Source organism: Larimichthys crocea, chromosome XIV, assembly GCF_000972845.2.
Source record: "Larimichthys crocea isolate SSNF chromosome XIV, L_crocea_2.0, whole genome shotgun sequence".
NCBI lineage: Eukaryota > Metazoa > Chordata > Actinopteri > Sciaenidae > Larimichthys > Larimichthys crocea.
Window position 1 is genome coordinate 6,260,810 of NC_040024.1, and position 17,484 is coordinate 6,278,293.

A 17,484-nucleotide genomic window follows, 5' to 3' on the forward strand; every position below is an offset into this window, starting at 1 on the left:
ATTTTGCTGATTAACCGGCGCTCCCTCGCTCTCATTCGCTGTCCATGTCACTCAACCACTCCAACCTCAAATCATTGGACATAAACTTCTCGGTGTCTCTGTTTTGCAGCGTCAGACTCAGATTTAGAAGCTGCTTTATGAAATAAACAAAGTCAGACCACAACGAGTAGAGTATCAAGAGTTTACGTCCATGAATCCAACAGGAATAGTCCCTGTTTCGGGATGGAATCGACCGGTCTTATCATCGGATAACTGTAAACGTGACGTCTGACGTTGCCTCAACTTTGGTTTCTCCTTCATGCAAGGAAGGAGAGGGTGAAGTGAGGGGGTTGCATTCAGCAATTACACCACTAGATGCTGCATTTTCTGGATTCTAGACAGTCCGTTATGGTTTATTGCATTTAAGGGTGTGCGTCATCAACTTCTGCTCGCCGTTTCATGCAAAGAACATCTCCAACTCCTTTGTCAGAGATTTCAGAAGTCTGGAGCCGGAAGTGTATCTTCATTTGTCCATTGGCATACTTCACGACTATAGTCATCACAAGTAAATACAAATGTGTGTCTCAGAGCCACACAGGAAGGGAGGACGTCTCTGGTCCCAGATTGGCAGCAGGGAAGCGTCCCGCCTCTTTACTTCCTACTTCCTCTCTTCCTGTCTGCAGCCACTTCCCGTCCTGCCCCTCGCTGCCGTCAGGGATGTGTCGGCTCCCAGAGTCACAAGCTCAATGACCGGAAACATCACCAGAGTAGATTGTGTGCGAGTGTGTTCCCGAGGGGAATTTGTCTGTTTACAAAATGAGAAAATGTTCTGCGAAAGAAGGTGATTATTCCACTTCCAGGCATCTCTTATCGATCTCCGGTAATCAAATGCCGTGCTGCTGCTTGTAGTTCATTTGACTGAGTCATGGGAGGGAAAGTGTTGGGTGAATGTTGGGACGTTCCAACAATGAGCTGAAGAGAGTTGGTTTCCTGTCTCGTTTCCTGCATTGCATTTGTCGTATTGTGTTTCGAGTTCATGGGCGGGTTTGATCAGAGAAGATCGGATCATCAGTCACGTTTTTACGCCGATGATAGATGCTTTTATAAACCCAACGTTGAACATTGGACATTTGGTTGCAGATTTTCAATTTGTGCATGAAAATTCTCTAAATATGCAAATAAATGGAAACAAACTTGGCAACCACAGACTGTATAAATATGGACGTAGTCTCCATAGCGTGAGCTCTGGCTAAAGACATAGATCTAAGGCGGGCTGAATGAAGCCTGGTTGGTCAAACAAGCCACCTGTAACGGCATCCACCTGTCTATCAAAGCGTCCCTTTAAACCTTGATATAACCTAAACAGGTGAGTTGTATATAAATTCACCCTCAGTACAGTTGTCATGAACGGGGAAATTAGCTACAGAGACCAAAACTGTTTTTTGTACCAGGCTGTAAACATGTTTATTTCTGCTGTGAAGTTGGACATTTGGACATGGGGACTTATGGAGACTGACTCACTTCTGGAGCCAGCCTCAGGTGGACGTTAGAGGACCTGCACTTCACTATTGGCTTCACTTAATGTCCATGGAGGTTGTTGCTTGTTGGGAGCCAGATATGTACAAAATTCTTAATGTACGTGGCTCCATCACTTTTTATAGATGCAGAAAAACACAAATGAAGTCTGTAAGTGCTCGACAAGATGTTTGAGTGTACTGCACTGCGTCTACACGCGCTGGTGTTATTGTATTTCTTTATTTATTGTAGTTAGAAAAGTTAATTTGATCACATCAAACTGCTGAACATGAAGTTAAAGACTTCCCGAGCGCCGTCCTTCCTCATCAGTCGCAGTCGAATCTACAAACCCAGGTTTGCTTTGAGCTGTCCAAATGTTTGCATACTGTTTTGTAGGTACGATGCCTTTAAAAGGAGAACCGACAGATGAATCTAACAAAAAGGGTATGGAGGGTGGAGAGAGTCCAGATGGAGATGGGGAGGGCGGTGTACGTGTTTTTGGGCATCGAGCCGTTCTTTTTTTTTCTCCGCGTTGAAAACATTTATTAGATAGCAGCTTGATCGCAGACAGTCCATTTGTTTTCCCGAGACGTTTTCCCCACCGCTGTGCCGCTCGGCATCCTTCATAGCTGGAGATCCTGTGAAAACACACACACACACACACACACACACACACACACACACTGCTGTCCACAGATGGACTCATGCACATAAATACACCCTTGAACCTTTTCACATACATGTTCACGTCTGTGTTGATGCCTGCCAACAGTATCGCTAACAAAACACAGTGAGTGGATGTGTTATTTTTAGCTTTACAGACGAGTTCAGCAGCTAACGTGACCCATGATGTTAACTTATGTATCGCAGAGCTCCGGTTCTGGCACGACTCCGGCTCCTCCTCCTCTACCCGGTGGTTTAAAACGCCTGTGGTACAAACACCAACACTCCCACAGTGCCTCGCTAACAAACTGAGCTAACATGAGCTAATGGCAGCTAACAAACTGAGCTAACATGAGCTAACAGCAGCTGAGAAACTGAGCTAACAGCAGCTAACAGACTGAGCTAACATTAGCTAACAGCAGCCAACAGACAGAGCTAACAGTAGCCAACAAACAGAGCTAACAGTAGCTAACAGCAGCCAACAAACAGAGCTAACGGCAGCTAACAGACTAAGCTAACATTAGCTAACAGCAGCTAACAAACTGAGCTAAAATTAGCCAACAAACTGAGCTAACATTAGTTAACAGCAGCTAACAAACTGAGCTAAAATTAGCCAACAAACAGAGCTAACAGTAGCTAACATTAGCCAACAAACAGAGTTAACGGCAGCTAACAGACTGAGCTAACATTAGCTAACAGCAGTTAACAAACTGAGCTAAAATTAGCCAACAAACAGAGCTAACAGTAGCTAACAGACTGAGCTAACATTAGCTAACGGCAGCCAACAAACTGAGCTGACATGAGCTAATGGCAGCTAACAGACTGAGCTAACATTAGCTAACGGCAGCTAACAGACTGAGCTAACATTAGCTAACGGCAGCTAACAAACTGAGCTAACATTAGCTAACGGCAGCTAACAAACTGAGCTAACATGCGCTAATGGCAGCTAACAAACTGAGCTAACATGAGCTAACAGCAGCTCATGAACTGAGCCAGTTTCACCAGAATCAGTGAAATAGTTGCTGCTGTGTGACTTAGTGCCGTAAAGCGTTACGTACTTCTCAAAGTTACATAGTGTCAGAACAGACGTACGAATGACAGAGACACCGTTCAGCTGATCACAGGTCAGTGTGGGTCAACAGGAGGTCACAGAGTCTCTGTGCGTCACGTGAACAGTGAGTGATGATGCAGTGATGTGGTGAATAACTGCAGAGACCTTCTACTATTTATCTCCTCGTAAGTCTCTGCCAGAGACACTGGAGCCAGTCAGCGGGTGTTTTCTGTCTCCTGACCTTGTCCAGGTGACGTAGATCCACTACGTCACCTGGATCAAAGTCTCTTTTATCATTTTGTCCATCTAGAAAATCTCCGAACTTCATCGATATTTAGGATTGTGTGTGTGTGTTTGCAACTCTCTCTGCTGCTCGCTCGCTCATCCAAACCAAACAGGCGAGCAGCAGGAGACTGTAGTGTGTGTGTGTGTGTGTGTGTGTGTGTGTGTGTGTGTGTGTGTGTGTGTTGTCGGACAGCAGGAGACAGAGCATCGGGTTCATGGGAATACATTGCATGTGTGTGTGTTAGTTAAGTAACTACTCTCATGTTGAGTTCTGTTGAGACCGGAGGTAAGACACAAACTCATTGGAGATAATTGGAAACAGGCACACACACACACACACATATATATATAAACAGCCTTACTTTAAAATAAATATAAAAATCCTGTTTTGTTTTTTTTGTCACTTTTTCTCAGAAACAAACTCACAGAATGACCCTTAAACATAAAATCTATGTTTGCACATCATCAGTGAACCGTGATTTTATTAATATTAATAATGTTTGAATGGATTAGTATGAATGTTTACGGCTTCTGTCACTGCCGATTGATTTCCAGATCTGAGTTATCTTGAATTTCTCTCAAACATCACGTCCGTTTTCCTCTTGGCCGTCTTCAACTTCTGCTGCACATTGTTACGGCGAAACCCACAAGCACGGCACGTCTCCGTCACATCGCGGACACGGCACTTGTTTCTCGACAAGACTCCAAACCGGACCGGCAATGTTTGAACTTGTTCGTATTTGGTAATTTTTCTGGTTTATGTGCTTCTAAATATGTGAATATGCTGCATAGTTAAACTGTTTTTAAAAATGTATTCGCGGAGAGTCGCTTTTAAAACGTGGACTAGAAGTGTTGTGTCCGTACCGGTAGAATTTATCCTTTAAAACAATCCAGCCCATCATTTCACATCTTCAACACTTCTCCGACAGTGTGTAGTTACTGATTACAACCCCCCTGCCTCACTCTCTGTCTTACTGAAGCGTGGAATAACTTCGGTTTGTCCATTCTGGGCTACTGTCCGAAAAACATTGCGGTTCAACCTCCATAGAAGAGGACCCGCAGCGTCTGTAGATATAACAACAACAAAAACATAAAGATTCTTATTTTCAGGTGATTACACACTAATAAAAACAGACTTTTTGATATTATATTTATTTCTAAAGTATTCTTTAACTTGAGCCTCCAAAATTTGACACACCGGACCTTTAAATTTAAACTTCATTTTAAACTCAGCTTAATGGATTCACGTGGATCGTTTATATATAACTGGACGGTTGACGTGCTTAAATCCTACATATACTTAAAAGTTCTTTATAACTTTTATTTTCTAAAGTCAGTGCTTACATTCGAACACGGTCAGACCGTTCCTTTAAGTTTGAGAAATGACTCCGGAAACATTTCAACTGTACTGAGGGTGAATTTTTATAGAACTCACCTGTTCAGATTATATTAAGGCTTAGAGTTATTGATTGACAGGTGGGCGTCATTACAGGTGGCTCGTTTGAGAAACCAGGCTTCATTCAGCCCGCCTCAGGTCCGCCGATGATCCACATTGGCCACACTTGAGTTCTTCAGGTTACGTCACGGACATCCACGTTTTAAGCAGTCTGTTCATCCCCTTTACTCCTGTTTTTTAAAGTCGACTTCGATGTTTAATATCGGAGCCGTCGTTCTGAAACGCCGTCTCATCTTCGAGACGCACAGAGGAATATGAGTCTTTTGTTTGTCGGCTCGTTCGGCATGTTCTTGCTGAGTCTTCAGAGTCCAAGGCTTTCATAACAGTCGCTGCGAGTGGACTGACGCACTTGTGGTCAGGCCTGGCCTCCGAGTTTGTTTTGCTCTCATGGCACTGAGTCACGGCCCCGACAAATTCCCTGGAAATATGTTTTTTCAACTGACGTGCTCCGGTTTTAACTTCTGGTTGAACCCACTCCCTGGATTTCCACCTGTTTTTCCTTTTTTTTGGCCGGTTCTGTTTTGTGGAATCGGTCCGACTCTGCACGAAATGCCAGGAGCCTTTGGTATTCGCTGAAATCATCTCAGTCCTTTTTGGGGGTTTTTGTTGCTTCATGTTGCTGTCCAGTGGAGGTTTGACTGATTTGTGGTTCCTCCTCTGTGTTCTGTGTTACATTGTGTTACATTCTCTCTCTCTACATGAACCAGACTATGACTGTCTCATACATTTGTTTGTGTTAATTCAACTCCTAGACAACACATCGAGCCCAGAACAATGAGCAACATGTGTCCATCTGAAAGCTCTGATGGGTTTTTCGTAGCCGCAGTGGTGGCTCAGCTCCAGGGATGGAAATGTCGATCTGTTGGACGATCCACCGGTTTGGTTCAGACTGAAATATCTCAACAAATACTGGACAGATTGTTTTGAAACTGTGTAAAGACATCCATCGTTCCCAATGACTTTGATGAACGCCTGACTTTAGTACCAACGCCAGGTTCACATGTGTGGTTTGAAGTGAAATATCTCGACAAGTATTGGATGGATTTGACGTCGAAATGTGAGTTTTCCATCCATGGTACCGGTCACGGTAGGAGTTCGTCCACCATGAGCCGCGTTTTGCTCAAAGTTATTCGCGGCAAATTGCCGTTGGGTTAAATTTATTTGTGCTGAGCGTAACTGCTGTGATACACAAGTACATAACGTTTAATTCTATGATAAGGACTCAACAAAAACACAACGATTGTTATATTCAGGTGATTATACACTAATGAAAACATACTAATGAATATCGCTGCCAATCAGGACCTTTTAAAACTTTAAATCAGAAAGAAAATAGTTGAGCAACAATGTGTTTTCCACTGTTTAGAATTTATTATATTTTTCTTTTTGAGCTTGTGTAAATATTCATCAGCACCACATCGGTTTCACAATCCAAAGTCTTCAAAGTCTCGACATTTTTCCAGGAACGCAGCTGCATTCTTTAAAAAAACAAAACAAACAGACGAGACGGAGAGAAAGTGTTCTTCTGGCGACTGTGTACAGATGTGAGGAATGAAAGAAACCTCCATAAATCCGCATGCCTCGTCGTAAAAATATAAATTGTCGTTGTGCTTGTTTTGTCACCAGTTCTTCACAGAGTACGGACCCGACTACTCGCTGGAGATCAGCCCGAGCTGTCGACCGGACCGCAACGACACCAAACACCTGGACCAGGTTATCAGCACCATCAAAGGTGAGTGTGTGTGTGTGGATGCACAGGTGGATGAAGGTAAACAGGTGTGGTGTGTTTGAGCGTCTCCGTGAACCCTCGCTCACCTAAAGCCTCTTTGTGTCTCCGCATGGCTCTTTTCATCTGTGGTTTCATGTGTCTGCTCTTGTTTCTATACGTCTCTGTGTGGGATGAAAGTATGACTTGTTCTTCTTCCCCGTGGCTCTTAACATCCTTTTGTGTGAATACACTGCTGACCCCGCACTTTTACCCACAACCCCCCTCTGCCTTTTGCCTCTTGATACATGTGGTATCCCCCCCCCCTCCTCCTCGTCTTCCTCTTTCTATACGTTCTTCGATACGTGTTCGTATGTTATGTGTGGTTAAAAGCCTAAAGGGCCCGTTTGGTCTCGGCGCTGACAGCCCACAGCACCCAGGAGGGATCCTCCGGCATCGGGGTGAAACGTAGGCGAAGAGTTGAGCGGCGGGAGAATTATTCTAAGGAGGTGAGGTACGCGGGTTCATTCTCCGAACACGTAACTCCTCTGAATCCCATCGTACGCCGTCTCGTGAATGTAGAAGACCCGGTTGTGTTGAAGTGTCACCCACAGGGCCGACAGGAAATCCTCCTTCCTTTTAGCCTCCGTCAGTGAAACGTTCATGAATGAATGAAAAGGTGGAGGCTCGCAAGAGGCCGCGAGGAAGGAAATATGGCCACAGTCTGGTCCTATCGCCGTATTTTATGTCGGAAACTTATGTTGAATCTATATTTAATTATGTTTTGGATTTTGTTTCGTCCGAACCACAAAAGCCAAAACTATCTTCCAACTTCGAACAATGCAGCGACTTTTATCTCCACTTTGGACTTTCCTCCTGCTTCTGTTGAAACGGTTGAACATCAACCGCTTAAAGACACCAAAGCAGTAGTTGTTGTTGTTGTTGTTGTTGTTGTTGTTGTTTAGAAAGAAAAGAGACCTGACGACTTTCTATGTGTCAAATATTTAGCAGCTGTTTTAAGATAAGAGAGATCTTTGGAGATCCAACGTCAGCCCTCGTGGCTCAATCAGTTCCCCACGTACGAAATGCAGAGTCCTGGAGTCCTGGTTTCTGAATCCAGCCGTTCAGAGTTCCCAGCGAGTCCTCATCTTCTTCTCCTGACTCCAGCAGAAATCTCTGGCCTGACTGGATGTTCTCGACACCGCTACTTCATTCTACAGCACTTGAACGACCACGTGATGCCACGTGTCTACGGCACGAACACACTGTGGTCCATGCTGGACCCGAACCTCCAAGACGAGTCCCCACAGCTCACGTAATAATGCTACTATACCGTAGTACATTGGCAAAAAACACCAAAGCTTTCAAATTCTTGTGAAATCTTCCGGTGGCCAGCTTCTCACGTCACCGTGGCGTAATCGTTGTTTTCACTGTGACGAGTTTACAGCACCTGTATCATGTAATAAGCTACACTCAAACAAATAATCGCCCCGTTGAAGAGCTGCCATGTTGGTAATCAGCATATTGATACAGCTCAGTTAGTTTTTTGAAAGGCAGACTCTTTTTCCGTGGAAAACTTCAGTTGGGGAAGCCAAAGCGACGGAGGGAAAACTCTGTGTTCTCGAGTTTTATCTGCATTAGCGTGGACATGGTATCAATTAGCAGCTAAAAACTTCATAGATCCAAACACAACAGGTCACTTTACTGTTGGGAACAAACCTGTGTTGGACGCGGCGGCGTGGTTTATCCAAACGGCGTTCCAAGTCCGCCGTCGCCCAGGTCGCTTCAAATCAGTTTATTCAAGTCGAGCCTGTTGGCTCGCATTAAACCATCGCAACCGGAGGGGTTGAAAGTATCGCTGGTTTCCAGTCATACGGGTTTTATTAGGGGCAACAGAGGGAACGAGTGGATGAACGGACGGACGGAGAGAATAAAAGGTGGTTGGTGGTTGGTGGAGGTGGGGTGGGGTGGAGAAATGAAATGCAGACAAGGCATGGACGGAGAGAAAACTGGGAAAATGTGTGTTTGGCTGCTGTGTCCCATCTGTCTCTCCTATCAGATCTCTTGTTCTTGTTTTCCTGCCTTTGCTCAGAGTCGATTCTGCTTTTAAGTTTTTCAGTCTGATCTCGTCGTCGTGGATGTATTTGATTTTATAGCTAACAATATGTAACGTCAATTGATCCCATGTGGCCGTTTGTTGTTATTTTTCCTTCATCTCCACCCTCCTCCTCCTCCCCCCGCGTCCTCTGCTCTTTCTTCTCGTCGAGGTTTCAACCTGTCACGTCTGTTTTATGTCGTCTTTCTTTTTCTTGACGTCGCTCTGCTCTCCGTCAAGCCGACTTCTGTCGCGAACCGACTTACCGCACAACGAGCAGACACCGAAAAAAGAAAACCTCTCTAGTTTATTATCATTTGAAATGTCGGAGTCAATCTGTCTCTGATTTTTAAAAAAAATAAAGGCATACATGTCTGCTAACTTAACGAATGCACACACACACTCCTCGAGGCAAACATGACATCATCGGGGTGGTTTCTCTTGAGTTTTTGGAAGCGCCGTGCTGCTTATAAAACATCAGTTTCCATGAGAGAGCCCGGCCAATGTGAGGCTGTGTGTATGTTTGCATGTTTTTGTGTGCCCACATCTGCCGTCTGCTGGCACGAACGAAGATAATCCCAAACCCATATGTTAAACTAACACTAAACACACTCACACACACAATAAGACAATACGTGGTCACTGTGAGTGCCACAATCATGCACAGTGTGAGAAAATACACAGACTCAAACCCTCAAACCACTTTTTACTGTAGTATTTACTATAAATATGCACAGCGACGTCCCTCTACTGGTTGAAACTCGGCTATTGCAGTCGAATTTTACTATTGGCTGATTTTGGAGGCTGCATTTTTTAAAAATTCGTCAGCAGAATTTTGGGTGTTTAGTTACATTTTAACCCCTGGACCGCCAGACTTTTGTTAACTGGCTCAAATTTGATCTATTACGAGTAAATATGCTTCGTAGTTAAACAGATTCCCTTTTAAGTTTGTTTTATTTTGAAAATCAACCCGGATTCTCGTCGTTTTTACGCATTGTTTTTGAAAATCAACCCGGATTCTCGTCGTTTTTACGCATTGTTTCCGATCTGCTCAGTGCTAATTGACGCGGCATCCATCACAGTCATTGTTATGCCAGTCTAACAGGGAATACAGCAGCCTACCGAGGTGGTTTTCTTGCCGGGTTTGGCTCCCGGGCTGAGTCAGTTCAGTTAGTTATACGACTGACCGAGCTAACCACAGTTTGCACTTCACTACTTAGAAATCTGTCCGTCATAAAGTCTGTAAATCACCTCAGCAGCATTATGTTGAAACATTTGTGTCAAGGTTTGTTTAGAAACTGGAACCACTTCAACATAAATGTTGCCTTCACAGGGACTTTCAGGGTTTTCCGAAATGGTAAATTTCACCGATTTGGACGATTGGAACATTTAAGGCTGAATCTGTGAGAGTTATTCAGTCTTTCCTGTTGTTTCTTTCGGAGGCTCGTTAAGCTGCTGCATTAATTAAAGAGTAATTTTTATTCGGCGACTGTCGGAGGCAGGAGCAGCTGTCTGACTGTGTGTTTACGAGACTCCGGTAAGCGTGATTTCCCCAGAGGCTTCATGTTAGTGTGTTTGTGTGCAACATCCCGACAGTCGGTAAATCTCCCCCCGTGCTGACAAGATACTCGCCACGTCACAAACGCTCGAACACGAAATAAAACAACCCGAAGTCGCACTATCCAAGACGTGAAACATGCATGTACGCGTGTACGGTAACCCACCCACGGATGCTGTGATGTATTAACGTTTGCAGGTTGTAAATATCAGAGGCCCCAGTGGACGCTCGTCACTTTACCAGAATTTACCGTCCACATCTGGAAAGCGAAGAAGAAGCAGAAGGATGGAGAGAGCAGGGGGAGAAGAAAGAAGATTTTCAGTTAATCTGTGAAAACATCTGAAATAAATTAAAAAATGCCCATCGCAACTTTCCAAATCTGAGTCCAACACGTCTTCAGGAAGAGAGGGATGAGACAGAGGGGAAAGAAAGAATATAATACTCGATAAATGAGAGTTCAGCTTCGGTTTTGTGGGGTTTTTTGGAGAAAATATCCTGTTGCTGTGGGTCTACTTCCTCTTTTCTAATACAGTTTTCCTGTTTTTAGCACACGTTGTGATTTTTCAGACTTCCCCCCTCCTCGTCCTCTCGTCACAGTGCAGAAATTTTGCATTGTTTGCAAGCGTTGCCCCAGAAACTCAAGTCAGCAACTGTCCTGTCCTTAGTTGCCTCATGTGGTCTTTTTAAAGTTCATTTATGGACTCACTTGAAGCTATAACTGCCTTTTGTCTTTGCAATTTGCAGTAATTACTGTCTGAATTTGTGGTGCGCACACTATGACAAATTATGTAATGTGGCCAGGGAAAGTCTCAACCCAAAATAAGAAGCCATTGTGCTGAGTTGACACCGTTGACAACAGAAAACAATTGTACAATTTGTATTGTTGATGAAAAGTCCAGTATCGGGTTCACGTTTGGGCCGAATACGAAGACGAAACACAATCAAAGAAGTTCAGTTTGAGTAAAGTATCCCACAGCATCATTGTTTCTTTTATTATTTGGGGTTTTATTGCCTTTATTAGATAGAAGCAGCTGAAAAGTGCCAAGATAGAGGACCACTGCGCAAAGGTCTCTGAAAGCCCTCGTACATGGGGTAACCAGGAAACTACCCGAGGCGGTAGAAAACACAAATTTAGGATGATATTTTTAGAGTTAAAGTTTGAAGTACCACCATTCGTAGGGAGTTGGATGCTTTACCAGTTGGGCGCCAGGCAAAATCCTGTACCTGGACGTGCATTTCCAAACCGGTCCTCAACATGCCTGGGCACCTTCCTTCGGAGGTGTTCCCGGCACATCCAACCAGTCTGAGACCCCGGGCCAGACCCAGAACCTGCTGGAGAGGATTATACTTCCCATTGGGTCTGGGAACACCTCAGGATCCTGGAAGAAGTGCATCCACATATTTGCGTGGCAGTGGTTGCCCCTGACTGTCCGTTCTGTCTCTGTGGGTTCTCTGGAGGTTCACAAGTATTTCTTCCCATAGTCCAAAGACTCCATAAGATCCACCTGAGTTTTCTAATAACCTGAGTCTCGTCCCCTTTGAGTGTTGCTGTTGGGAGTGCTTGACTTGACTACCTGGCTGAAAATGTGGGCCTGTCACTTGATTCCAGAACCTGACAAATCGGCATCATGATGGAGTTATTTCGGCATCTTTCTGATGCCAAGAAGATGGAAACATCTGTTTATGTTGGTTTCATAACTACAAGGCGAACTCAACTCAAATGAGTCAGTTCCCGGTCAAGAATGAGTCTTGAAGTTCGGTCAACGTCCAAGTCAGGTTTGAGACTAGTCAAGCAAGACGACTCGAAGTCAAGAACAAGTCGAGGCAGGTTCAAATGTTGGTGTGTTTTTTCGGCGTCATGTTGCCACAAATGAACCGACAGTCTCAGTGTTTGGTGTTTTGGTTCGTCTAAACGTTCACAAACGGCGGAGTCGCCTTCTCAACGATACAAACTCAGACGACAAACATCTCAAAGCTTTAAAGAACAGTCGGACTTTTTCCAGCCCGCTCTGCGATAAAACCTCCACCGGCATTTGTCGTCGCCGCGGGCAGCAACGTGACATGACAGGAGTCCTCTGACAGCTCCACAATGGCTCGACAAACAGGACATCCTCCTTCAACGCTGCAGAGCAATTACTCATCCATGGTGTGTGTGTGTGTGTGCAACATGTTTATGTTTCTCAATCAGGCAATTTAACATAACAATAGACAAAGTGTCATTGTCTGCGGTTTAACGTAGAAAGTAAACTGCCGACTCGACTTCATAATGCAGCTATTGTGTCAGACATGGAGGCATGCAAATGAGCTCACCTGCCAGACGTTACTTTGTTTTTGTGTTTAAAATGTGTCAAATCTCATTTTCTGTCCTGATTAATCTGATTAAAATGATTAATTTGACCTCGTTTTCCTTCCTCCTCCTCCTCCTCGATTGTTTGAATTACCCTCTCCTTTCTCTCTCTCTCTTGTTTACAGGGAATTTAAAGAATGTGGTTTAGGAGTCAGCAGCCTCAGCCCTCCTCCTCCACCTCCTCCTCCTCCTTCTCCTTCCACACCATGTTTCCAAACCAGGTCGGCGCTCGGCGGCTTTAATGAAGACAATATGGAGCGGACCCCTTCGGCCCCGAGGCACGGAGCGAACGAGGGAGGGATGAAGCCGAGTTTTGGAAAACATTAGCTGAGTGTTTCCAGGGGAAAACAGTTTAATAGGAGGAGGAGGAGGAGGAGGTGGTGGTTGCTGTACAATGTTCACTGTTTTTAATCCTTTTGTTTTCTGGGGGGTGAAAGGTATGTATGTTTGTGTGGCGTTTAAACGGGGAAAACAGATTCGTCTGGTGTCACGTTCACCTCGGGGGGACAGATGAGCGCTAAAACAGACGACGACGAAGGTTCGCCTCGTTTAGACTCTCCGAACAAGTCTGGAAAGAGTCTTGACAAGTCTTGAGAAACTTGGAAAGTTTACTAATAAACAGTGTGGAAAAGGGTTCTGCCGGTTTGCACACATTGTTTAGAGCCCTGGGCAACAAAAAGAAATCTGCAAATTAAAACATCTGGACAGAGTTTTGAATTTTAAATGGAAAATATGCAGGGAAAGTTTTTTTTATTTTTTCTTATTTTCCCCCCCAAAAACAAAGATTACATGAACTTTTTTAGGAGGTTTTAGATGAAAGCAGCTGTCCTTACATGAACTTTTTTAGGAGGTTTTAGATGAAAGCAGCTGTCCTTGACTTGTCCGGCACGACCGGAGACGAAAGTAAAATCAGTTCAGGTCAGTAAACAAACATCGAAGTCCGAATTTATCCTTTTAAACGTCTTTAAATGTTTAAACGTCACAATCTTCAAGTGGCAACCTCCAGTGTGGAAAGTTCCTCTTGTCGTCCACTTGAGGCTGGCTCCAGAAGTGAGTCAGTCTCCATAAGTCCCCATGTTCAAATGTCCAACTTCACAGCAGAAATAAACATGTTTACAGCCTGGTACGACGGCCAAGATCCTGGCTAATCTAAAAATCGGTAAAGACGTGGATAATCAAGCTGAATGACGCCTGGTTGCTCAACCACCACAGAGGTTGCCACTTGGGTTCTATGTTTGTAGATGTTCTTCAATGAAAACATTGAATCCAGTCTGCAATACAAACAGTTAATCTGTTAAAGAATACATAAAGTCTGTCTCTTTTTATAAGCCGATAAAATCCTGAAACGTTTCTAAGAAAAGACTCAAAGTGTGTCTGATTATTTCCACGTCCGTCTGTTCAGCTGTTCAGAGTTTGTGATGTGGCACCGCCGTCGTCGCGTTCCACCAGAAATCTTTTAAAATCCTCCTCAGATGAAGCTGAGCTGCATGCGAAGGCTCGAGATGTTTGAGAAATGAATCAGATCCGTTTTTTGGGATTACTCTGAGTTTTTAAGGCCAAGTCCCATTTTTTAAATTTGTGACCAGAGAAACATCCCAGCCTGGTTTTCCGAACTCCGTCTTCTAAAGTTCTTGCTCTGCTGTAAGATCAAAAGCTCCAGAAGAAGATGGACCATGAGTCAATGTTGATAGTTTTTTGCTTTGTTTTTGTTTTTAAAGGTGCAGTGTGTCGGATTTAGTGGCATCTAGTGACGAAGTTGTAGGCTGCAACCAACTGAATACCCGTCTGCAGAACAAAACACTATTTGTTTAATTTTCAGGTGATTACACAGTAATTAAACTCGTTAGACTCCCATGCTACAAACTGGACCTTTCCGTCTTTAAAGGTTGCATTGTCTTTCGTAACGCGAAGGAGAAATTACCGTGCCGGTAAAATATGCGAAATATGACGTGCATTATATTAAATTTCTGACATAGAGCCCTATAAATCTGACACATTGCATCTTTAAGAAGCTGCTGACTGAAAATAAAAACACATTTTTAACATTTTTAACGTTTAAACTTCCAACATGTTTAATTCCCGACATATTTGTACGTCAAAAACTCGTCGTTTGACCAAAAATCTACAAATTCACATGAATTTTTTTGTGTAGAAATATTTTAACGTCTGTCAAATTAACTGTTGTGTCGACTTGTTTTGTGGGTTTGTTTCCATTTTTTTAAGCATGTTTTGTTGAAATAAAAAGACAGAAAAGCAGCGTTGTTGTTGTTGTTGTGTGATTTATGCGGCGCGCTGCTGCTTTTTTAATGGAGAGCGTTTGAAAGAGGGAACCGCAAACGTCGGGCTGTTTCCTTTTAGAAGCGATGTTCACCCCCCTCCACCACACGCCAAATTAATGGCCTGGAAATTCACACCAAATGTAGTTAAGAGAGAGCGAGCGAGAGTCCAACCAGTCAGAGCTCGGCATGTGCTGAACAGAAGGATTCCCTGTGATCTTTATGAACACTGCTGCGGTCACCGCGGCGGTTTGAGCCCAACGTAGCCGAAGCAAATGAAACTCATTACACCGTTTACGAGTTCGGAAAAGGAGAGACGATTGAAATTCTATCTCATAAACTGGGAGGAGGAGAGTAAGAAGAAGGAGGTGGAGGAGGGGAGCGAGCATGGGGCTGTAAACATGAGAGACGTGAGAGACTTTGTGTGTGTTTATGTAGTTTTCTTTACTCCACGGAGTTCAAATTAGAAAAACTCAGAGGCCCCTCCGGGAGGATTGCGGACACGGCACCCGGCTGGAATCCTCGGATTGTGTTCCACAGTGACCCGTGCCGTCTTATTTCACCGAGTCCTTCTCTCTAAAACTTGTTTACAGTTGGCCAAGCAAAGCTGGACACACGTGGCCCAAAAAAAAAAATCTAGAAAAGCGTCGGATCGCCACGATGTTTTGTTGACGTGCGTTTATTCCCGTTTCCCATGTCATCGATCTGACCAAAACCTCTCAGGAACTGAATCAGATTTATTAACCGAGTACGTGAGGACAAACAAAGACTTTTTCAGATCCAAGAACAATTTATAAGTATGAAAAGTAAATTCAAAGAAACATTTTGCAACTTTGGGTTTCAGGTCGGGAGAAGTGCGCTTCTCTATTTCACTGATTTTGGTGGATCTGGATCATATTTTATGGAGAAAATCCAGAGTTTTGCAAAGTCGTGTAACTTTCACGCGTCCGTGCATGTTACAAAAGGTCGTGTCAAGAAGTCGTGATTACGGAAAGTCTGAAAATCTGTGTCAGGAAACTACAAAAGCTGACATCAGAGGGGAGTTTTAGATGATTTGACTTAACCAAATGGGCAAGAAGAAGAAGCTGTTACATGAAAACACCTCTAATGTTGGTGCATCGAAGAAATCTGCAAACACAAACTGGCCCCGGTCAGGATTCAGTACGTACACGTTACATAACGGCTCTGTTTGCATGGAATTTAAATTACCTAGAGACAAGATTATGGAGAGTTTCTGTCATTAAAAAAAAATCCCACATAAACCAGCCGAGTGATGCAAGGCATCCCGTGAAGGAAAAATGATCTTCCACAGTCAAACGGTGAAGACAGCCAGCGCCGAGCTGTAATTTGTCTCTGGCACGAGTCGCCTTCCTGTAGACGCAATGCGAGATTTATTTTTTTCCGATATGAAAATGGAGGGTAGTGTCGAAAGGTGACGGGTTCCTCCTAAGTCGTCGGTTTCATTCTTTTGTGCGGTTCCTTTGTGATCTGTTTGCTTTGAACACACCTTTACGCCTCACGCTTCACAAAAACAAACTTTTCTAACGACTTTTATGCAAATCGGGTCCAGAGGTGGGCCCCACTTCCACTATTCAACCGTTGCTTTGAATAGAGTATCATTTGACCCTCGCCGTTGATTAGTTTAGATAAACCAAAGGCTCGTCCTTCCTCTTCCTCTTCTGTTGTTCTTTCTTTGTGTGGTTCCTGTTGGGTAAAGAAGTGTGTCGGCTTTAAATCTGGGGAAACTTCCAAAACTTTCAGCGTTGAGAGTTTCGGTATCTCTAAATAATTGGAAGTTTTTAAAAAAAGATTTCATCACTTCCGCATCCGAATCCACCAGAAAAGTCCACAACATGCTTTAAGATGGAAATCACAAACGGTTTGTTTGATTTGCATAACGTCTTACCCCTCCACCACCACCGTCACCGCCACCACCACCCACCCAGGCGGGAACAAAGCGACGGGGGCCTCCGTCTATACGTCCTCCTCCTCATCAACATGTGAAGTGTCTGCGGTCAATGGCGGAGGGGATTTACTCGCACAATAAAGACAGATGCCACCTTTTATCTGCTTAACGGAAGAGAGGCAGAGCGCGTGGCACTTGACCACGCCGACGCATGTTGTTGGCGCGTAATGACGTCCTCCGTCCACAGTCTATTGAGATAAATGGTGATGAGCGGTGAATGGACTTGTTCTTTTTTTGGGGGGCGGAGGGGAGGTGGAGGTTCCCCAACGACACTTTGGGGTGATTTTCTTTTCTACCTCCAAACAGCCTTTGTTTGTCCCTAATGAATAAAATAGGCTAAATCGACCCAAAGGGAGACGAGAATCTGGTTCTCAGCCGGTTCCTGGTGACAAACTTTTAAACATTTAAACAGTCCAACAGGCCTATCCTGTGACCACAGACAGTCGGTCATCACCTCTGATACTTTAGATTTAGCAGATTTTAAAATGTGCTTTTTGGCTCAAAAAGCATCAAAACAAGAACATCTGCTGTTAGAAATCAATAAAAAAATAAGATTAATTTGACAAAAAACCTAGTTTGTTTATTTAA

The 17,484-nt window shown here is 44.0% G+C and overlaps 2 protein-coding genes across 5 annotated transcripts in view; one reads left to right on the forward strand and one right to left on the reverse strand.

Annotated features, from left to right (window-relative positions):
* LOC104935020 (butyrophilin-like protein 2) overlaps nt 1–17,484 on the reverse strand; it is a gene marked incomplete at its 3' end in the record, with an annotated part of 550,859 nt that overhangs the window by 34,848 nt on the left and 498,527 nt on the right. The window lies entirely within an intron of this gene.
* Nucleotides 1–17,484, forward strand: part of hdac8 (histone deacetylase 8) — a 38,227-nt gene that overhangs the window by 12,313 nt on the left and 8,430 nt on the right. The window contains exons 10-12 of one of the 4 annotated variants that reach the window (XR_003463703.1): nt 6,576–6,681; nt 12,780–13,460; nt 13,505–14,912. Coding sequence is in view for 2 of the 4 variants with exons in the window: in XM_027287594.1 (XP_027143395.1) it covers nt 6,576–6,681; nt 10,506–10,633 (234 nt within the window). In the remaining 2 variants the exon portion in view is untranslated. Of the gene's footprint in view, nt 1–6,575; nt 6,682–10,505; nt 11,014–12,779; nt 13,461–13,504; nt 14,913–17,484 lie in introns of those variants that run through there. The other 3 variants (XR_003463704.1, XM_027287594.1, XM_027287595.1) reach the window with 3 other exon arrangements.